This window comes from Symphodus melops (genome assembly GCF_947650265.1).
Source record: "Symphodus melops genome assembly, chromosome: 4".
Lineage (NCBI taxonomy): Eukaryota > Metazoa > Chordata > Actinopteri > Labriformes > Labridae > Symphodus > Symphodus melops.
In genome coordinates, this window is record NC_136694.1 from 2,550,188 (window position 1) to 2,572,866 (window position 22,679).

The 22,679-nt window shown below is 44.5% G+C and overlaps 2 protein-coding genes across 4 annotated transcripts in view; both read right to left on the reverse strand.

Moving 5' to 3' along the window:
• Positions 1-534: 534 nt before the first annotated feature.
• cep15 (centrosomal protein 15) lies at positions 535-6,176 on the reverse strand. Of its 3 annotated transcripts, none has more exons than XM_079341823.1 (5): positions 6,042-6,176; positions 5,253-5,376; positions 4,615-4,683; positions 4,113-4,280; positions 535-968 (listed from the first exon to the last, which is right to left on the reverse strand). In XM_079341823.1, the coding sequence occupies exons 1-4, from the start codon at positions 6,107-6,109 to the stop codon at positions 4,113-4,115; spliced, it is 429 nt and encodes a 142-aa protein (XP_079197949.1). In that variant the 5' UTR covers positions 6,110-6,176; the 3' UTR covers positions 535-968. The 3 variants fall into 3 exon arrangements, with proteins under 3 accessions (XP_079197949.1, XP_079197950.1, XP_079197948.1); XM_079341824.1 differs by lacking the exon at positions 535-968 and adding an exon at positions 3,440-3,601; XM_079341822.1 differs by lacking the exon at positions 535-968 and having other exon boundaries at positions 3,658-4,280.
• Positions 6,177-9,114: 2,938 nt separating this feature from the next.
• LOC306821928 (receptor-type tyrosine-protein phosphatase gamma-like) overlaps positions 9,115-22,679 on the reverse strand; it is a 377,123-nt gene continuing 363,558 nt past the window's right edge. Inside the window, exons 22-30 of the mRNA XM_079340572.1 lie at positions 20,610-20,745; positions 20,298-20,444; positions 20,114-20,207; positions 19,077-19,153; positions 17,834-17,962; positions 17,578-17,724; positions 17,061-17,203; positions 15,258-15,393; positions 9,115-14,716 (exon numbers count right to left, since the gene is read on the reverse strand). Coding sequence (XP_079196698.1) covers positions 14,567-14,716; positions 15,258-15,393; positions 17,061-17,203; positions 17,578-17,724; positions 17,834-17,962; positions 19,077-19,153; positions 20,114-20,207; positions 20,298-20,444; positions 20,610-20,745 — 1,159 coding nt within the window. The 3' untranslated portion in view covers positions 9,115-14,566. The remainder of the gene's footprint in view (positions 14,717-15,257; positions 15,394-17,060; positions 17,204-17,577; positions 17,725-17,833; positions 17,963-19,076; positions 19,154-20,113; positions 20,208-20,297; positions 20,445-20,609; positions 20,746-22,679) is intronic.

The window sequence follows — 22,679 nt, forward strand, 5'->3', positions numbered from 1 at the left end:
GGAGAGAGAGAGAGAGAGAGAGAGAGAGAGAGAGAGAGAGAGAGAGAGAGAGAGAGAGAGAGAGAGAGGTTGGCTTTGACCCGGGGCGCTCGCTTAGTTTTTAAAAAAAAAATTCTGTACTTTTCGACACCATCACTCATTCGCTCATGTCTGCTTATTGGGCTTAGAGCCTGTAATAAAGTTTAGATATTAAAATAAATGACCTGGGTTATTTTTTAAACGTGTTCACTTTTTATCTCTTTTGGCCGTTTGGGTCGACGGCTGCTCATCGTGAGTCTGGTTTGTCTGCATGAGATTGTGTTGTTGTTTTTAAAGATGTGGTGACTAAAGGTTGTAAAGATCTGTACAGCATTACTTCCTCTGAGTTTTCAGCTGTCACAGAACAGGAGCCTCGAAATGCAAGAAAAAGACAGTTTGTGTTTATTCTCTTTAAGGAAACATATCGAAGAAGAGAATTCAAGCAGTATTGTTTTTTTACAGTGCACTGCAACAGAAAAACAAAGTGATTACCTGTTTGCTTTTTTTTTTTTTTCTCTGCCAATTTAAGTGTTTGCTTTGACTGCTGAGTGTGTGATAGTAAACTGATTAGAGCTTCATTAAGAATCCAACACAACACGCTGGATCATGTGTGGCTCCATGCCAAGGCACGATCGATAGCAACAAAAGGCGCAAAGTACACAAACGGCAAATTCACGCTCGTCCTTTCAGCCGCACACCCGATCCATGAGTCGATGTTAATAGCACCGCTCATTTGGACTTTACCGGGCGGCGGCAGAAGGACATCTGCGGAAGCTCAATCGATACCGGTGAGCGGAGGGGAATTGAGCCAGCACGGCTCCCCCGCTGGGCTTCTTTAAGAGCAGCTCAGGTCTATTCAGGTCCAGTCGGAGGAGAGGTGTACACCTGAGCTGCAGGAAGCTTGAAAAAGATGAGAGCCTCTTCTGTCGGCGGGAGAGTCGAGAGGAAGCCTGTGGGATTACGGTAACACAGAGAGAGAAGTGAAGCGCTGTAAAAAGAGGAATTATTACACGTCTGTGTGTTCAGTGGAAGCAGAGGCGGGCCAGGCTACCTTAAGGCCAGTGTTGCTTCCTCTTAGTGTACGACGTGAAGCCTTCTATTTAATGTGAGACAACATGACAACAGTCAAGGCCTCTGTGAAGAGAAAAGACAAAGAGCAGGCAGGCCGGGCTCTTAAGTGGAGGTGACATGCCATGATCAAAGGAGAGAGGCTGGACCCACGAGCTCACACGGGGTCAGAGGAGAGCCTCAAACAGCGCCAACAGGCACGGCACTCTGCAGCCGACCAATCTGGACTCACAAAGTCAAAAATGGATTTCTCCAACAATTCAAAAAAAAAAGATGGAATTTGCAATTTAAATAGCCTCAGCAGTTGATACAAATATCTGTGATCTCTCCAGACTCCCCGCATCCAAACAAATGCAACAGACTTAAAAGTGTGAAATAACAGGCTGCAAAAAACGCAGCACGCCAAAATATTTTCCCTCCTCCATTCTTGCCCTCCCCTTCACTTTCCCCCCTTGTGCACCCGCAGCATGTCGCTGAATGAAATGCAGCGTGCAATTACCCATTATCCAATCAAATGGAGTCGACACTTAACCATTTGCGCAGCTTTGCGCTCCAATTATGTGTCGGGGCTCTCAGTGGGCTCTCAATAGCTGAACCGCGTTGCATAATCGCGCCGCTCCAAGATTCACGCCACGCCACCCGGGGATGGGAGCGGGCTGGAGGAGAGCCGGGGCGGGCCGTCTCGGGGCTCCTTGTTGTCGTCTGTGGCTGGCAGGGTGAAACGAGGTCTGGTCACTGACAGAAGCAGCAGCGACTCGGGCTCCAGCACCCCGGGGCCTCGGCCATTAGAATACATAATGCAGGGCTAGTCATTTGGAAGGGCTCCAGATCGTGCTCTTCAAAGCCCTTTTAGATAATTTGCTACATGGCATCTTCATCAACCCCCGCTCCCCACCCCCCTCCCACCAACTGATCCTGTCACACATGGTTGGAAGCACGGCGCTGATACCTCCCCCTCTACTTGGACCTTCCTTGAGTCGTGGCCTTGACCTCGCAGTGCTTGGCCCCCCCTCTACAAAACCAGCACCCCACCACCCAGCCCCGTCAGTCCAGACCGGTCCACTCGGTCAGTCAGTCGGTGGTGGCCGGTGGCTGTTTGACCCCCTGAGGGCCCACAGTGCTGGGGCCCCAGCTGAGGAGCCAGGGCAGCTGCCAACCACGGGCCACTTCAACCCAGGCTGTCCGGATGATTGCGTCTGTCAAGCCGCCACTCCGCGTCAGCCCGGCTTGAGTTTGATCACGGACAATTAGGGGTTAAAGAGGGGGGAGAGAGAGAGGAGGTTTCCTCCACCCAGGCAGAGGCCAAGCACAGAGGACTTTAACGTGCACTTGGTGACCAATGGGTGGGACCTTCTTCTGCTCGGCGCTCAGTCAAGACTTTATCAGGCAGATGAAATGTGGGATGTGTTGTTGTCGTGACCTCAAGTGACCCCGTCAAACACACAAACAAGCTTTGGCTTCTTGTCAAGATGGCAGCTAACGACACCTCAAACATTCAGGACTCAAATGTCATGACACAAATTTATTTCAACACTTGTTTTAGTATTAAAATATTTATCTCACCACATGAATGAACACATCTTAAACGTGTGTTTTATTTGGTCTTAAAGAGAACAGGGTAAATCTGGAGTTTCTCTGTTCTATAGTTTCAGTGACAGAGACTCGTTCTGTTTGTTTTCATGACATGTTGGAGATATGATCAGAAAGCTTTCTGCTGGGATCATTTTCAGTCCTTGCTGTCCTCAGCTCGGACTGATCGGGTCGTAAATCACAAATCCATCTCTAGCTGCTCTCTGGTCCAATCAGCAGCATGGAAGCAGCGTCCGTCACTTTGGACATATTTTGTCAGATGTCAGATGCAAACGCAGTGGAAAAACTGCTCGCAAGAAACGCAAGTTATTTCATTTCTTTAAGAGAAATTGATTTCTACCTTAAAATGTGTCGTTTTCATTTCAAGAGATTCTTTGATTTCAGCTTGAAATATTCAATAAATAACCACAAACTAGTTCATCACATATATTCACTCAGTCATTACTTAACATATTCCAGCTCTCATAACTTAACTCGTCCAGTCATGATCGTGAAGGAGGAGGTTTTATTAAGACTAAAATACAATAAAAACTTTTATTTTATTTTTTATTTATTTCTCTGAATTCTTCAAACATTAAAAGAGTTAGTGCTGTGATTTTTTTAATTTAATCTGGTTGCTCAAAAGTCACATTTTGAAAAAAAACAAAAACATGACTTCTGCTTTTTTTTGTCTTTCAAACCCTGAACACGTCAACACGGCTCATTTACTACCATGAGGTGAGAAACTGTCCTCAGCAAAGAGTTCTTATGCTGGAGACAGGCAGGCAGAGAGAGTCAGAGATAGGAGAGAGAGAGAGAGAGAGTCAGCGGGGAATGGAGACCCAGGTCGGACTCGAACCCGGGCGGAGAGCAGCCTCTGTACATGCAGCGTGCAGACTAACCAAACATCCACCTGCACCCTCTCGTCTTCTCTATAGCCTGAAGTCTGACCAAATAAGAACACAGACCGACCCTGTGGGTGTATTTAAATTAAAGTGCACCTCTATTTGTTCACTTCTGTCTCTTTAATTATGGAATTATTTGTCACTATGGTTATGAGAACAAATGGAGGATAATGTTCAACACAACGTCCTTCCGGGATATCTCGGCTTGCAGTCCTCAGACGGCTCAGATTTCCTTTTCCAAAAATATGACGGATCTTCAAATGAAATCCAGATTTCAGTTTTAGGATTCGGTGGCTATTTGAGCTCCGGATGTCCAAAAGGAAGAACAGAATCCGAGCAGTGTGAGTGTGAGATGTTTAAGAGGGATGAATCAGTGCATGTTGGGTCTCAAACAAGTCAGGGCTCTTATCTAGGACACCGGCTCCCTCTGGTGGTTTGAAAACAGTACTGCAAACATTCAAACTTCAGTCCACAATGATTCTTTACAGCAGCCCTCGTGGTCATCACCATGATATCACTATAGTGAAGTGCACCATCACCGTCACCCCTCACCTATCGAGCTGTCCTGGGTTTTGGCCGAGGGGGCAGGCCGAGGTCTTTGGCTGTGCTGGGTTTCTGTTTTGCTCTCCTGGGTGGACCGTCCGTCGGGTGGGGGCCTTTACCCAAGAGGAAGTTCTCCCAGACTGGGACGGACTCTTCCACAGACGCCCAGTACCTGGTCTAGAAGAGAAATTAAACTACCGTTAGTCTCAAGGACTAGACTCTCAAATCCGCACGTGAAGATGGGTTCAAGTCCGAAGGAGTGAAATGTCTGTGGTGCCCCGTGTGAGGCAGCGGAGGATGAATCAGGGCCAATGTTCCATCACATCAGTGTGCATGCAGTGTTTCATCTTGATCATCTTTGATCTCGTGGTCATAGTGGCTCCTGGTTCAGTCTTTTATAACAGTATAACAGTAACAGCCAACTTTTCAAATGAAAAAAAAAAGGTCTGACAGGTTTGGCTTTTCACCGGACTTCACAGTAAGTCAACTGAACGTCTGCTCTCAGCGTTACCTCGAGAGCCAGGACATCTGGACGAGGCAGCGCTCGTCCTCTGAGACGATCCTCTATCTTCTCCAAATCCTGCAGGGAAACAGAGCGAACACAATCATCCACACACTTAGTACTCAACGGCACTTATACAAGTACTCTGACATTTAAGAGATAGGACAGTGAATAGAGTCGGGAATCAGAGAGGGACATGCAGGAAAGGAGCCACGGGTCATATTTGGACCAGCTGTGCCTGCTTTAAGGAATTTAGCCTCTGTACATCGGGCAAAATAACCACCAGGTCACCGGCGTCACAGTCGTCAATATTTTTTTGCAATCTAGTTCATGTGTGCAGAAGTTTGCCTGCGATCTCTGTGATTAGAAAGAAGACATTACCAAATCTTATGTACCTAGGACTTCATATTTTTGTTGCGATAGTGTCATGAAAAGCATTTTTACTGGTATCATATTCAAATTGAAAATTGTATTTTTCCCCAAAGCCTCAGTGACGTCGAGCTGTTTGATTCGTCTGAAAAAAACTGAGAAAGACATTCTTTTACATGTAAAAGCTCGAGGCGGACGCGTCTTATTGGTCCCTTGATAACACACTGATACAGTTTAAGAGGCATCGTGGAGTCCGGTAATATCACAGTTTTTGCTACCTGCAGAAGGGAGGCGTTTCTGGCACGAGCAGCTTCAGACGCCTCCTCCTGCTTCCTCTTCAGGATCTTCAGCTGCTCCCTGCGTCTCTCCATCGGCTCCAGCAGCTCTGCTCTCCTTCTCAGACTGAGGTCACACACACAGAGCACAAATCATCACTGCTCCAGCTCTCATTCACAGCTGGGGTGTTTATGGCATGTGCATGCACCTTGCAGGACAATGCAAAATATGTATAATATGTATATGTATAATATAATATATTTGCTCTACAGACACTTCAGAGTCAAACAGGTCATATTTAGGTCAAGCTAATGCAAATGCTTCTCCTACACAACAACACTGACACTTCACTTTATAAAGTATGAACATCACACTCTGTCGTCAAATATCTGCACCCAGAACAGTTATTGGCAGGGATGCATTTTTCGACATAACACCGGTTCCGGTTCTAAAGAGTAACCGTGTCAACTGGAGATTTTCAGCATCTGTTGTTGAACACGTTCAAGCTCTTTCTTCTTTTCATTGAAGACATATCCAAAGATTGGGCTGTAGTTTAACTTAATACTAAAAACTATAATCAAGGAGGAGGCATCTGTGAGGACACTTTATTAGTCTTCGGCTGAAAGTCACCAGTTAACACGGTCACTCGTTTATCCGTAACACCAACTAACTGCATGCCAACCGTGTGAAGCAGACAGTTGTGCTCTTTATAATATAATTATTGACTCCATCGACGCTCTCATCGAATAAACTCGGTCATTTCTTCATCGCAGTAAAGATTTAATACTCACATTTCCTCATGTTTGTCAATTAATTCAATGTCTTCAGATGAACTAGCCGACATTACGAGAAAACACATGTATCTCGTCTGTATCAAGCTAGTAGCAACCCTTAGATGAAACACTTCCGGATTGGAAGTATTTCTTACTTCAAAATAAGAGCTCCGTCTGTGCTTGGGTGAAAATCTCCTCATCGCCTTTACTGCAAGTTTTTACTGATAGCTGCTACAAAAAAAATAAATCACAATGTCCTTTAATCTATAGCAGTACTCAGCCAGGGCACTTCCAGAGTTCTGCCGAGGTACTCTTGAGCGAGGCATCAAACACCCACCTGCTCTGGTGCGCTCCCTGCGTAGCAGTGTGTAGCAGTCCCACATCGCTCTCCATTACTGTATGTCCACAGTTCCTAACAAAAGTCACGTATTCAACGATTGGATTTTTACTAAATTCAGAGTTTAAGGTTTTCTTTATTATCCCTTTGAGAGGGCATTTTCAACATGCAAAATAAATACACAATTAGAAGTAAGAGTACAATGGGCAACAAATACAACAGATACATAAAAATAGGTTTGAAAAATCTAACACCCAAAACACTAGGCCTATTTAGCCACCCAATGCATTTTATTTTGAAACTGTGCTCGGAAGCTGTAGTTCTTCTACAAAAGGCTTCACTACCTGAAGCGTTCTGTTACCATGGTGATGAAACACGTGGGACCTGCTGCCCCCTGCTGGCGTGATTGTAGAAAGCATGTTTTTTTTATTTTTTTATTTGAAGGTCCCCAGGCTGCCATGATGTCTCGCCCTCTTCTCTTCTGTGTTGTTGTTTTTACTTACTCTGTAATATCCTCTAAAGTCTAGGTACAATAGTCTCAACTTTATTTCATGTCTGCAACTCACAACTCACTCTAAACATTTAATTATTTGTATTTTTCTTGGGGTTGTTGGCTCAGTAAATTAATCAAGTCCACCAAAATGAAAAGCTGTTTAGTCATCCTGAGAAGGTCAGCAATGTTTTTTCCTTGTTTGATGTTTTTTGTCGCAGTGTCAGTGAACCATCGTAAAGTTTCTGATAGTTTGTTTTCAACATTTTCATTGACCGCTTACTGTTTTACAAATTAAAGTCATTTTTGACTTTAATTTGTGTTTCCTCATTCATTGCCAATTCATCAGTAACAACAGACATCTCATGTGATGGACGTTTCTGGAATAGACATGCCTGTCCGACCCATTTTGACTACTGAATGGAGCATTTTGTTTGTGATGGTAAGAAAATTTAGTTGCCGTTTCTTCGTCTCAGCTTTTGCAGCTTAAGACACAAAGAAGTTGGAGATGAAGAGTGTGATGTTGATTTATTTCAGCACTAAATTCACCCATTAGTGGGAATATGAGGCGGAAAATCTATGCTGGAGAACCTGAGTGTGGTATACAGTTTGATATTCAGAAGCTCCAATGAAACCCTTTTCACACATACAGGAATCTCCTGAAAAACTCTGGAGGTTATCCGGAGGGGTTGTATATGTGAACGCAAACAGTCACACTTTTTCTCCTGCCAGACCCCTACTATAATATTTGATTCCTCAGAAAGTCTCCAGGTAATGCACCTGGAGCCAATGGGAGAGGGGGGAGCGATGTTTCTATACTGTTACTGCTGCATGGTACATAGAGTGTCTGCATGCGACCACGACCATCTCCGTGCACGTCATCCTGTTGGACTACACATGTAGCAGTGATAAAAAGGCAAATGCTGTCATTGTAGCATCGCGTAGCGGCAGAGGTGTGTTGCTTCGTCCTCCAGTTCCACATTGTTTCATTTTTTTTACGTCACGTCTTAGCTCCCCGTCTGAGAGGTAAAGTCTCCAGCTGTGAGCTGTGTATGTGAACGGCTAGGTCAGGAGATTCTCTGGAGCAGTCCTCCCATAATTATCGAAATACTATCCAGAGTGCGTCATGTGAAAATGGCTTCAGGTGTAACGGGGACAGTGAGCAAACTTCAAAAAGAAGCAGAAAGAAGCATCCTCTGCTGGTCTCTTCAATAATGGTAAGACCTACGCCGAACACCCCTCTGAAACAAACTGTGCTGCGGGTCAGCAGGGGAAGTTGTGTAGTGATGTCGACCATGTGCTCTGGTTGAAACACTGATTGGAGTAACCGGAGCACACCTGGGCCCGGTGTGCTCCGGTTACTGAGGCCCTGTCCACACGTAGCCGGGAAGATATTTTTCTACTTTTCGGCCTCTCATTCACAGGGAAACGCAGATTTACGACATCAACAACGAAGCTTTTAAAAACCTCCGACCAAAGTGAAGATTTTAGAATTCTCTGTTCATGCGTTTGCATGTGGATGTCAATAATCGGGGTTTTGCGTTTCGAAACGTCACAGCCTGCGACAGAATATGTTCGTACATCACATATACGACCTGTGTTTACATTCAGAAACAGTATGAATGTGCTTAAAAACGCACTTCTGCGGTTACGTGTGGATGAAGTTTTTTTTTTTTACTAAAAACATGATCGTGTGTATGTACGTTTTTTTCTAGACGGAGGGGGCAGGATATTCGTTTCTACAAAAACCCGGCTACGTGTGGACAAGGCTTTTACCTCCTGCAGTCTCACTCTCGCTCTGCTTTACCTGCTCTGCTCCACAGGTACCCAGTCGTTTTGTGTTTGAGACCTTGATCTCCATTTGAAAATAAAGAGTGAAAGTAATTTGGTATAATTTAATTTAATCTAATATATTTTTGGTTGATAAAATAATTATTTATCCTTTAAATCTCGTGTGTCTCCCATCATTTGTTGTGACCTCCTGAGCCGGGTCATGACACAAACTAACACACAAATATCATCACACAAATCATTTCAGAAAAATTACATCAAAACCCATATTTTATTTTATGTATAGCAATACCATTTACATATTAAATAACACTTTAATAGAATGCTTTGATATAGCTTCCAACTAAACAACAACAGAAAAAGAAAGCAGAAATAAATCCGTCTTCTTCTTTTTACTTCGTGTTACAAAAGAGGAGCAAACGGCCACTTTCTCAGAACTATCCAGTGAAGTATAAGAGAGCTATTTTCCATCGTTCACGTGTGACCGCAGAATCATAGCGTCCGAAGGATAGAAACCAAAAGTTAGAAGAAAAAAAAAATCAACAGAGGAGAGTATAACATTATAATATCACAATCACTGCCTGAACATTAATGGAGGGCGTGAAGCTGGAGACCGGAGTGTGAAGATGACCACAAGCTTCATGTACACACACACACACACACACACACACACACACACACACACACACGGTTTCCACCCAAGGGTGGACTGACAGAGGTCAACGAAACATATGAAACACATTTCATACCCATGTGCTGCCGCATGTTTGCTTTGAAGGCAACACAGAACACTTTTTATTTCCATCATCAAAATGACCAAACATTTTTCAAAACATGGAGAAGACAGAAAAGTGACAATCGTAAGGGCCCAGATACACCAGCAAGATTAACATCACAATTAAAATGTTCAACCGTTTGTTTCACACGATCAGTACATTCAACTGGGATGGAGATGATGAGCAACTGCATTCTGTCTTTCTGACAGTGTAAAGATTTACGATGCTAAAGATTCAAAATTGAGGCGGCTACATGTCAGTTGAGGTCAACGGGCGTTGCACTCTCATTTATAATATTTGCTGGATTTAGCTTGTCTCAATCATAGCCTGTGTCTGAGACCACATAGATCTGAAGTCCTAGTTTGCAATTTTGTGTAAGCGAGAAAAACTCAGATGTATTCGGATGGGAAGTATTAACACAATGCACTGAGGTTCTCAGGCTGTCCAATCACAGAGCTCACCAGCTAGCCAACTAAGCGGCTTAAATTAAAACCTCTGTGCTGAAAAACTTGACATGTGGTCAAATAATATGAAAATGACTACGTTGCTGTATTAGTATTAAACGTTTACATATTGTTGTTGATTTCTGTTGACGGACCAACAGTCATGCTAGCATGATGCTAGCTCTTAGAATGTTAGTACGTCATGTGACCCGTATTTTAGCATGTTGCTAACTGCACACTAACGGTCAGTTAGGCAGGATATTTTGAGTTTGAAGTAGGCAGTGTTTAGTATGTGGTTACCAACACAGCCATAGACTGTTTAGTGTGAAGCAAAACATGTTGGCTGGCTCCAGTATAGTTTTAAACTCCGCCTTCTCCAACTATAAAGTAAAAATACATGTCAAATAAAACTTTGTCAAACAGGGATTCTGATTTATGTCCAAGTGTGTTACTTAGTTTTTAATTAGTTACGTGATGCAGATGTATTTGATGTGTCATTGGTAAGTTTAACGCGTGTTTGGTGAGCAAAGGGGGCGGGGCATCAAGTCTGTGGTTCCACCAGCCAGCTACCATCTTTGCATGTCTTTTTTCCAAATTTTGTCACTATCGTATTATGGCTTCTCACCGGAGAGGCGTGTTGTCAACGTTAATGGAGTCGATGTTCTGCGTGTATTGTTCTGTTGGAGACTTACAGAGAGACAGGCAGCGATGGGAAGCTATTTGGCTTACAAGCAGAGGAACATTTTAGACAGCCATCCTATTAACAACAGAGGCTTTGTCATTTTTCAGGGAAGAGCACATGAATTTTCCTGTCACACAAAGTGCTGGTTTCACAACAAAATGTAATGACATAATCCAGAATATGTTCAATACACGTGTAGTAAATTCATAGAGCGTTTCGCTAATGTGGCACCCGCATCAACACTGCAAGAGGCACAGAAACATACTGCACTTCTAATGCTGATGAATTACACAAACAGCAAGCACGAACCTTGAAGCTAAAGTGAAAGAAAACGGATACTGTAGTGCAGCTGTGTAGCAAAGCTTTGCAAAGACGCTGAGAAGGGTACAGAGAGAGGGAATGGAAAGAGGAGCGCTGGGCACAAAGCTCATCTTAACGTCATTTATCTGCACGGGAGGATTCACGTCTTTGGTAAAAGTCTGTAAAAAATCAAAATACATTTGTCTCTCTCTCTCTCTCTCGCTATCTGTGTTGTGCTGTGTGTGTGTGTGTGTGGGGGGGGGGGGGGGGGGGGGAAGCTAAATAACTACAAGTGTTCATGTTAAATCACAGAGGTACAAACAGCATCAAAACCAGTGGCTAAATAAGAACATCCTCGTGTCAGAGGTGTGTGTCGGAGTGTGTGCATGTGGAGCAGGAAACATTTGAGTCCCTGTTCTTTGCTTGTAGACCACAAAAATACATCTCTGCAAAAAAGGTCGAGCAGGGAAACTATGTACACAAGGCCTTGGGAGGTTTAGAGAGAGCCATCACACCTCTGTCATGAACGGGCCTCCACTACCTCTTTCTGCAAGTCAGACAACTTTAATACTGTCCAGTGGACGACAAACTTGTGAGAAATTAAATGAAGACGCAGACGTGTGAACTATGATACTAAAGCATTAAATGGTAACTGGTCAGAGCCCTGTGTTTAAATGGCATGGTGGATGTATTAAGCTGTGTTGATGTTGAAGTGAAGTGCACGTTTCTGTGTTTATGCTTAGTTTAATAGTAAAATCTACAGTTTGTCGGGCTGTGTGGGAATCACTTGGATTGTACCTTAGCATTAGTTGTCAGTTTGTTATCGTTTAGAAAACACGGCTGAGGATGTTCTACCATTTACTCTTGAAATCCAGAGAAAAAAGTTTAAAACCTGAACTGGTTCTGCACATGAACGTTGTCTTTGACTCTTCACGTGATGTCTTCAGACCAAAGACAACCAGTTGGTCTTATTTATACGTTGCCGTTTTACGAAAGCACGTCTCAGTGTGTACATCCGCAGATTAAAATAGTCCCCAAACAAATGCTGTATGTCGTGTATGTTTGCTAAACGCTAACAGTGCTCGGCTGTTGTTAAGGATTTGCTTTCAATTTCATTCAGATAAAAAATTTACATTTTTGGGAATTGGTAAACTCTTGACTTTGGAAGAAGAGTTTTTGTTGGTTGCTGATGGAAGTAAAAATGAACAACAGTGAAACATGTCTGACGTGAAGGATCAATAACATTATCAGGTGTAGCACATTAGCATTAGTAGATGCATTAACTGAGTCCAAATTCAAGGGCTGCATCCGTCCAAAGAGCCAGCCGACGTGGCCTGCGTTGACCGATCTGACCAATCTGAACTGACACAGTCGGGTCTTCAAAGAATTTAACATTTACATCATCAGCTTGTCCTGCCCATCCAATCATAAACAAGTTCCACTCTGTCGCCTAGCAACCCTGTTAGCTGCACCAGAACTTACTTACATAACAGACTGACTTCACCTCCATGCAATGTATAAAACATGGACGTGGTCTCAGGGATGTCGCCTTTTGGTTCCTGTGGAGTTTTAAAGCCAAACAGTGACGTTCAAATATTGTTTTAAACAAACGTTAGTCAAAGAGCTGACGCTGAGGCGGGCCTTTAGCCTCCAAGCAAACAGCTAAAACACAGATAAGCCACGCCCCTAATTATGCATAAATCTTATCCTTGATAAAATACAAAAATAATAAGTTATTAAAGAAAAAAACAGCGAAAAACTGGGAAGTCTTAGTACAGCAGGATTTAGCACTTCTGCATCAGTTTCACTGTTCAACACTGGAGGTTGTCACTTGGCTGCGACGCAGTCCGTCCTCTGATGCGACCTTCTCGGGACGCAGCCCCAGAATTTACACACAGTTGAACACGCATCACGGTGGTCTCTGTTTACACTGTACGTATTCCAAGCAGATCATCATTTCAATGGAGTCATCTAACAGTAAGAACATTTAACTTAACGTGTTAAGAGCAACCTTACAAAAGGCATCTGAGCGCTGCAAAACGCTGCGACTCGTCCTGATTCATCAAGAAAAAAAAAAAACCAATAAGACAGTGAAGACACTGGCATCAGGCTTCGAAATTTAGCAAAAAAAAGGACCATCATTGGGGTAAAAATATCCTTACTGGTTCTTCATACACCACATTGAACTGTTAAAGATTTACCACACATGACTGTAAGCGCCTTAATGAATTAATCTCACATTTAATAAATCAGACACGGCGGTCGTGAGGTGCTTTAAATCAGATTTAGATTCACACCGAAAACCCAAAGACTCTTTTCAACCCCGTTTCAGATTTCTAGAACCAAACCAACGTGTTGCATAGAGCTTGTTTTACTTTGTTGTTCCTGTGTAGACCAAACTGAATCAACCCTGTAGTGACATACTTTAATATGCATGTGCGCTCACACACACACACACACACACACACACACACGTCTGTGTGTCTCAGTCCGTGCTGATTGGTTTTAAATCTGCAAAAAAAAAAAGAGCATCATTTCCACACGGATGGGGAATGTCATGTCGTTGCGTCATCTGATGTCGTTTGTCAGACGTTTGGAAACGGTGTTTATGAGTGTGTATTTTGAGTGTGTGAAAGCGTGTGAGAGGTCACAACATAGCAGCAGCGTACAGGAACGCGAGCGCCTGACTGAGGGAGTCCGCTTCCAAATGTTTGGACATGAGCTGTGCGTGCTGGAGTGGTAAACTATCGGATGAGGTGGAAATCAACCGGCCTGAGGCAGGAGGCCACAAAGGACATGTACAAAAATCACAAAGTTATTATGATAAGGATATATTTATATATGTATACATACAGTATTTCCATATATTAAAAAGCATAATATGAATTATACAAAGAAATAGTAAAATTTCACAGTAGCAGTTGTTACACCACCTTGGGTATCTCGCTAGTAAGAGTGAGAGTGACGAGAAAACAAGGCAAGAAAAACGAAAAGGAGAGGAAAAAATGAAGAGCGATTTTTTTTTTTCTGTAGCAAAATGCTCCCGTGTGTCGGTTCTCGTGGTTAATGAGTGGTTATGTGAGTACTAGAGATGAGCAGGGCGGAGGAGGTCCCGCTGAGCTGAAAGTCAAACAGCTTTTTCTTTTTTTTGTGTCACTGAGGCAGAGAGTTCACCAGAGTTGCCATCCGCTGTCTGAAATCTTCAACACGTGGGTGTCAGGCAGCGCGTCGTCCTTCACAGAAGCATGATGGGTCGATCGTGGCTCAAGCCGTGGAATGTAAATAAAAGAAGACGATTCAGAGTTCGAGTGGAGGGGGGAAAAGCTGGGTGAGTCAGCTTTAGTATAGGCAGTAACACTGACATTATATAGTGCAAACAAGAAAAGACAGAAAAGTGTTTCTCGTTGCCTATCCACGCTGTCGTGAAGAAGAAAACAAAGAAAAAAAACTCAAAGACGCAGGTGCAAACCCTTCAGTAGGAGAACATTAAGACATAAAATGGCGAAAAAAATAAATATCAAAAACTTTTTATCAGTGTAAAAAAGTAATCAGGTTATTCATTTTAACCAAGAGTCTGGCAAAAAAAGGCCTCGAAAAGTCTTGTCCACAATAGTTCCTTTGACGTTTTACAAAGTTAAGTGCCTCCTATGTGGGCTCAGGGACCTCGGTGGGGACCCTTACAAGACGCCCCGGGATCAGCTCCAGGCCGCTGCAGGAGCCTCTCTCAGACCAGCGACTCCATGCTCTCTGCCTGGTCAGACTGGTCAGAGATGGACCCCATGGTCACGTTAATGTCCCTGGACAGAAGGGCCGAGCCGCTGTCCTTGGTGCTGACGAGGCTGAGCAGAGCTTTATAAAGGTACTCGTACTGATCCTGTGAACACACCGGGGACAGGCGAGGTATGAGCACACACCAGAGCAGATATTATTCTTCAAATACACACACACACACACACACAATCTTTATATACTATCACAAAAACGTGATCAATACGTGATCCTGACGGGCCTGTTACCCATAGCAACGGGACAGACAGGATGCTGCTTTAACCACAAACTTCGGAGGACTGATCGTGATCGTCGGCAGCGTGTAAAGACTGCTGAATGGAAAAGGAAATGCCGACAGACTGACAGTGACGAGGCAGAAAAACTGGCTAACGAGCTGCGCTGATTCACCACTGGTAAGTCTACGAGGGCTACTCAGCTAACCGTTGCTATGGACACGGCTCTGACTGTAGATTCACACAGACTTATTTGTGCAGCAGAATAAAATAAATCACTTAAACGAGACGTTTGTTTCTGGATGTTTTGGGTAATTGGCTCCGCCTCTCGTCAGGGTCCATGCTCGCCCTCCCTGGTTCCATTCTGCGCACAACACACCTGCACGCCACACATCCTCCCTGACTCAGACTTACCACGTATGCAAAGACCCCCGGCCTCATGAGGTTGATCATCTTGGCCACTTCGTAGACGTCTACGGCGCCCTCGCTCTCCAGCTGCTGGGACAGCGTGGTGAGGGCGCACAGCGTGCCGGCAGACACGGCGCCCAACCTGAAATACACACACGGAGTCAGGGTCCGAGAGTAGCACGCAGCTCCACATCAAGACCAGATAAACATGTTTCCACTCAACTGGTTTTGTCAGTACTGCTGGTTTCAATGTTTTTAAGGATATTTCAAGGGGGGCCCCGTGCCCCCCCCCCCCTCTGGACACACCCCTGCTTGTAACCTAGCAACATCCAAGTCCTATCTAAATATGTTCAAGTACATGACTTAATTTAACTACATGCAGGCCTGGATGTTTTTATTGGAGGAACTTGCACGAGCTGACTGCAGGTCAGGTCATTAAAAACGTACGCTGTCATCCACCTACAGTCCACGCCCCTGATTATGGCCGTGGTTATAATTCCCAAGCTTCTCACAAATACATAATTGTTATCTGTAGAAGTGCACTTCCTGTGAATGCTCTGTCACTTGTGAGTGGAGTCCGAATGGATTAATTTAATTGGCAGTACGAGTATCTCTCAGAGGCGTCTGTGATGTCGTCGACAGCAGCTCATCTGGGGAGTGAGGACCCTCGCAGATCAGGAAAACGTCACCTCCCTGATTAAAGGTTTATTAGCGAATGAATCCACCTGAGAACGACAGCTCAGCACGGCGTGAGGCTCCCGAGAGAGCGCCGGGTCGCCTCCGCAGCGTAGAGGCTCTCCTCTTCCATTAGCGGCCCTGTCAGGAGCGCAGCAGAAACCGCCGCTAACAACCCGTGGCTGGCTGAATAATGAGCGTGAAGACAATTAGGACGCGTCTCTAACTGACAATCTCTTAGGTGCTGCAAGCTGGCTGCGCTATGGCAACCGGATGAAGTGCTCAATTAGTCATTAGTTTTTCTTCTTGAAGATGCAACAAGCAATCTTCATTATTCCAATGAATAAACATGAACAGAGCTGCTGGATTAGAGAGTCATTTAACACTCACATGTGTTACCACTAAAGACACTTTCATTACCTTTAATTGGGCAGTTTGCTGGGGATCCCGTGGGGGGGCGGGGGGGTCAGAGGGGGGATTTAGAAGTAAAAGAAGAAACAAATATGTGTCTTTAGATCACTTGCAAAAAAAAGTGATGGTGACTCTCCGTGTGCTCTCAGGGGTGAAAACACGATAACATCATTCTGTGTTTGGAAGACGATTTGCTTTCAGCTCGTTTAGTTCCTTACAGTGTCTGAAATGTCTGGTCCTCTTTGGTCTCAGCTCATCTTGTTGGCTTCTTATGATGGTTCGGTGAAATATCTGTCGATCCATCAATCACTGTTTGTATAGCGCACGTTCATAGCGAGTGTCATGTGGAGACGCTTTAGAGAAGAGCAGGAAGGATTTCTCCTTCGTGTTCTTGTCCACATGTCCTCGCTGCTGGGAGGGGGGGGGGGGGGGTCGGAGCAGGCCGTGCGTGGAGGGTATCTGCTTGAAACCCAGACGCCTCGCCTCAGATATCAGAAAGATGTGTGTTGGTTTCTTACTTTATGGCTTCTTTGGCAGTTCGATTGTTTTTTTAAGATCTGGTTATTTTCCTGCTGTCCTCGGCTCCATAAATCCAATTTATTAAAACTTAAAATGAATCTGGTTAAAATGAACGACAGAGTTTTCCACTTTCACATGATCTACAATACTGAGCGAAATGCACCAGTGCCGTGGTGACATGAGAGTGTGTGGTGTTAGACTGACTCGTCGTGGACGATGGTCGGCCCATCGCGGGTGGCCGCCTCCTCTTTGATGACGTTGATGAGCTCGAAGGTGCTGCTGATGGGAGCGTCGGGGTTCGGCCACTTGGGGCACTGAAAGTGACGAACCTCTAATACGTAGTCGTCCTGGAAGACAGGGACACAGAGATGCTCGTTTAAAAAGCGTTATACGAAGCCCCGCCCCCCCGTGTGACTTCAGCTCCGAGGAGACGTCTGTTATCGTCCAATGAACCTGCACCTCCTCCACGTGTCAGAGAGGACAGAGTCCAAGTGTTTGTTGGCATTTTAAAGTGAGTGTGGCTGCTTTTCATGCAGGTCAGTCAACAATCATTTAACTTCATAAAACAAACACAGGTAATGATAGAACAATCTTTTTTTTAAATGTAAGAAGGTCATCTTAATATGTGGGCTGAACTGAATGAAATCCCAGCCATGATGTTGACACACACACACACACACACACACGCGCACACACACACACACACACACGTGTGAGTCACCTGTGTGGCTTCCAGGATGAAGTCGTGGATGCTGATCTGCTCCTCATTGGACAGACAGAGCCGGTCTTTACTGATGAGGGTGACAGTGAACGCCTCACAGTTCATGGCTTCCTCCCGGCTGGGCCAGTACACAAACTCATCCTCGGCCTGCAGGACACAATATGCATGTAATGAGAAGATAATGCTCACAGTCACACACGTGATTTGACTGTGCTGTCAGAGTATCAACACTGGTGTATGTTTGTGTGTTTCCTACCAGGCCAAGGTTGGCGGGCAGCATGACAATAATTTGTGCATTGTGGTCCCAGATCATTCTCCAGAAGTCTTTTGTGGTGTGAGGCAGAGGATGCTGGGTAATGATGAACTCATTACTCCTGTAGTAACCCTGAAAAATGACAATAAGAGAAGAACTGAGGGAAGTTGCACAACACTCTTTTATTTAGGTGAAAACTGGCTAAAACAAACTTTGAAGGACATTTAGCGTGCTGACTTCTGGTGGTCGTGCACCTGTAAAATTGTGTAACGTTTGAGCGCGTTTTTGTTTTTTTGCGATTTCAACGCATATTAAAAATTACAATTAAGTATCAAAATGGCACATGTGAGATTTAAATTAATTTTTTTTATTAATTTTTACGCTTTTTCTGCCTTTATTGGGGAGAGAGAGAGAGAGAGAGAGCGAGAAAGATACACCGAGAGAGAGAGAGAGAGGGAGAGAACGACGTGCAGGTCAGGATTCAAACCCAGACCGTCCGCTTTGAGGACTTCAGCCTCTGAACATGGGGCGCCAGCTAACCTGTGCTGCCAGCGGTCCCTGATTCATTTTAATGGAACAAACAGAAAATCTCCAGAGAACAAAAAAAAGACTAACAACACGATGCAACATCACAAGCTGCTCTCATGGCTGCAGTGTTTCTATAAGAAGGAACTTGACAAATCTGACTCTCTGCTGTTTACATTCTGCACCTGATGGGACTGAAAATGACATTGTGCTGCTTTTTTACACATTAATGTTTTAAATTCAGAACAAAATCAATTTCTAAATCCATCCAATTGATGCAGAGGAAATGCAAATGTGGCGTATGCAGAATAAAATCGAGGTTTTTGTTCTTGGATTTTGGTTGCTCTGATGAAAGCATGTAAATCGCTGCTCCTGCTTTTGAAATAAGCATCTTACTCCTGAACAAAAAAACGATTTCAAGGAAGTCGCCAGGAACTCTGAATAAACGATGTGAGACGGTAAAAACAAACACTTCTTACACTTGTAGTGAACGTTCAAAGCCAGCGCACGAAGAGAAAGTGATGCAAACGTTACAGCCTGTTTCATGAACGCTGCCTGACGTAAATGATCGGTGAAAGTTTTTTGTTCTCTTTAGCTATGTTCTGGTTTTTAAAAAAACCCAGCTTTAACAGACATGACTTGATGTAACCTGCTGGCTCTAAACCTGGAAGAGAGAGAGGAGAGATCAATGATTCACAGAGGAAAAAGTGCAAGTGCTGACCATGATGTAAGAGGCGTTAATGTAGTCGGTGCCTTTGACGCCAGGCAGAGGTGCTAGGCCCACCCTCGCTCGCTCCGCTGCTCACATGTACAGGAGAGAGAGAGAGAGAGAGAGAGAGGGTATGAGAACAGAGCACGCACTGAGAGGCCTCTCTTTGTGCTTTCACTCCAGCTCTCACTGTTAACAGTCGGGTTCAGAGACAGTTCTTTGGGATTCAGAGAAACGTGGGACAGATTGTGTAACAGCTGCAGAGTGAGTGAGACCAGGCAGCACGTGAACAACACTACAGCACACACACACAGTGTTAGCTGATGAGTGCTCAAAAAATCATTTAAATTAACAAACAAAAACTGTACAAATATAAGATAACAGCCCTGTGTGTGTTTGAAAGTGCAGTTCACACAGAGGCCTCAGGTAGGCGCCAAAGTACACCAAAACAAAGACCTGCGTGTATAAAAGAATCTATCAAGTAGACACAGAACAGAAAACTCCTCTTTAATGAATCTATTGATTTTGCATTAAACACACTTCATTTGATTCTGCTTTTACTATCTGTATATTCTAAAGGTTGCACAGGACAAATAAGAAGTGCATTCATTGTTGAGGTGTAAATATTAAGAGGACAACCTGACTCTCTTTAGTTTTTTTTAAAATGTGGTGCTGAAAGCAACTTAATAGGTGCTGAATGTATTTCAAATTGACGGACGCCCTTACGTCTGCATCCTTTAACTTCCTGTGGTAACGAGGGAATTCCGAGGGTAAATTATGATTTTACACTCTGTTATTAAACGACATGCTTCACACACACAAAGGGCCCAAAACACACACACACACACACACACACTTGAACAAACAGGCCTGTTGGCCGTGCATCAGTGGAGAGAAGTCGGAGTGAAGCTGCTACACAGGCAGCGCACCTTAGCTGGGGGGGTTTGCGCCTTGCTCAAGGGCACCTCTGCACTACTCAGGAAGTCAAACTTCCATACAGATGCCCGCTCTGCTAAACATGATGTGGTTCCACAGGGAGTTGCACTTACATGGCACCACGGACGAATTGCGGTTCTTCTCCTTGTTGCACTCCTTCTGAGCGTTGAAGCACTCGGTGAATCTGGCATTACACTGAGTCACCAGCTGGAAACAGAAGAAGAAGAACAGATGGGTTGTGTTACACTTGTGTTGGCTCATCATGTAGTGACTGTAAACTCTCAACAGTCCCTTCACCTTGAACTGTTTCTCCAGTTGTGACCCGCCGCTGTGCCCCGGTGTCGAGATGTTGCTGAAGTAGCTGTGAAGCTGCCTCGCCGACACCTCCGTCTCCTTCCCCAAAATGGCTTCCATCAAGGCATTATGGATGAAGATGTACTGCTCCTGGATCACATGACACGAGACAAAGACAAAGACGTTTCAGCAGCACGAATGGCACATGAAGATTTGTGCACATGATCTGTATTAACATGGTGCATGCACTGACACTGCAGCTATGGCAGAGCTGCAGCTGCATGAACGGGTCACAAAGACAAAAGACAGACAAACCTCAGTCTGAACCAGGTAGTTGCGTTGGGTGCGTATGTGTTTGAGAAAGCCGAGCACATTGACTGTGTTCTTGTCCTTGATCTGCCGCAGCATGCTGTCGATGACGATGTACGTGCCCGTCCGACCCACTCCGGCACTGCAACACAGCACACGAACACTGAGCACCAGCACCATCAAAGGACACATACCGTATGTAGGAAATTAACTTTTAAAGTGCAAACTAAAGTGATCAAACATTTATTGAAGGTGAAGCAGAGAGCTGTGAGAACATGAAGGCTTCAGCATTTCAGACACTTTGCACAGATTTTCTCTATTAATGCGCAGACACAAAATTAGATGTTTTTATGCTGCCTTCTTGGCCAGGACTCTCTTGGAAAAGAGATTTTTTTGAATCTCAATCTGAATATTCCTGGTAAAATAAAGGTTAATAAAAATAAGGTTTACTGCATGTGCACTCGTCCTTTCCCTTCCTGTAGCTGAGCTGAGCAGGGCAGCAGGATGAATGGAAGTCTTCTCCTTGCATAATGACAATGCGTCTGTGTGTCTGGTGTCCGGGTACAAAATGGTAGTAATGAGCGGTGTGTGTCTGAAGCCACGGCAGTGAGGCAGCGTGACAAGTTATTATCGAGCATCACAGCACAGATGATAGCAGAGGGCTTCATAGTCATCCCACCCGGGGGCCACAGTCAGCAGCCAATTACCGCTAATTTCCCGCCGCGTTACTGTAAAATGCCCTTAAATTCAAGCAGGCAACTGTGACAGTCTCAGTAATGCTGCTTATAAAGACAGCTGAGGTACGAGCACATGTACCTTATGCACTATAGAATACATGCTATTATCTTTAAGCAGTGGCCCAACAAGCCCCTTAAGTGGGAGGCCACGTTTAAGCTGAAGGGAAAACATCCACAGCCTGAGGAAAACAACACAAAGACCATAAACTTCTTAAAGCAGCCAATAAGCTCAACCAGAAAGTCACTTTTTTTTTTGTGAGCATATGGTGCGTTTAAGCTCCTGAACTCTGTTAGTTCAGTTCTGTTAGTTTTTAAAGGAACAAAGAGCCACGCTGTGACATGACTCCAGCTCGCTCGCTGCGAGGCCGCTGAGTTAGTCTGGAACTAAAGTGGGCTTCTACGACAGTGCTCAGTGCTTCAGGGGACCGCCGACATGCCGCATGTTTCCACTGAACATCAGGCCATAGAAAAGTCTCAACCACGAGAAAGGGGATTTATTGTTGATTTATTTGTCTTTACAGCACAACAGCGATGTATTCAGTAACTGCTATGGCAGAGTGATGCAGGCCTGATTCATGAACTGAATGGATGCAAAGTAATAACACCAGTTTGTGTTTTTTAACACAATAAGTAATGGAGGCTTTAAAATGACCATATGAATCACATCCAGGATCTGATGGTCAACAGGTTCACCGTGAGGGAGCCGTAACACCTCTTTTGAACACCACATTGTTCAGCTGCTCGCTGTAGCTGCACCCCCTCGAATCTCAGATTCACCCCAATATCGTTTAGTTCTAGAACCGTCTGAACATGAGGACTAAAGGCTGGTTCACACGGCAGGATTTTAGATTTCCCAAACTTTAGAGACCACACACATGGTGATAAATAATCAGAAGTTTTACAGTTTTGGTCGTACAGTGTGTGGTGTGTGGCCACACGGCAACATCAACACACCACACACCAACCGATTTCACTCGCCAACGTCCCCTGATTAGACGGGAAATCTCCTAAAACCTCTCGAGATCAAACGTGATTCCAGAGTCAACAAACGGACGGAGAGGATGTAACAGGGATCGTTTGTGCTGTTTTTATCTGAAAAACACGTTTTAAAAAGAGGCGTCGGTCACAGAGTGGAGACGACGGGAGCATGAGCTGTACTTGCTACATGTTGATATGGAGGTGAGTAGTTGTTGTTTTGCTCCCGGTGTTTTCGCTACTACGTCACCTCGCTTTCTGATTGGCTACGCGTCACAGTCAACAGGCTCGTGCTCGTTTCCCCTCGGGGGGGAAACACCACACATGATGAGAGATCGGGCCAAAACAATCCAACATGTTGAAT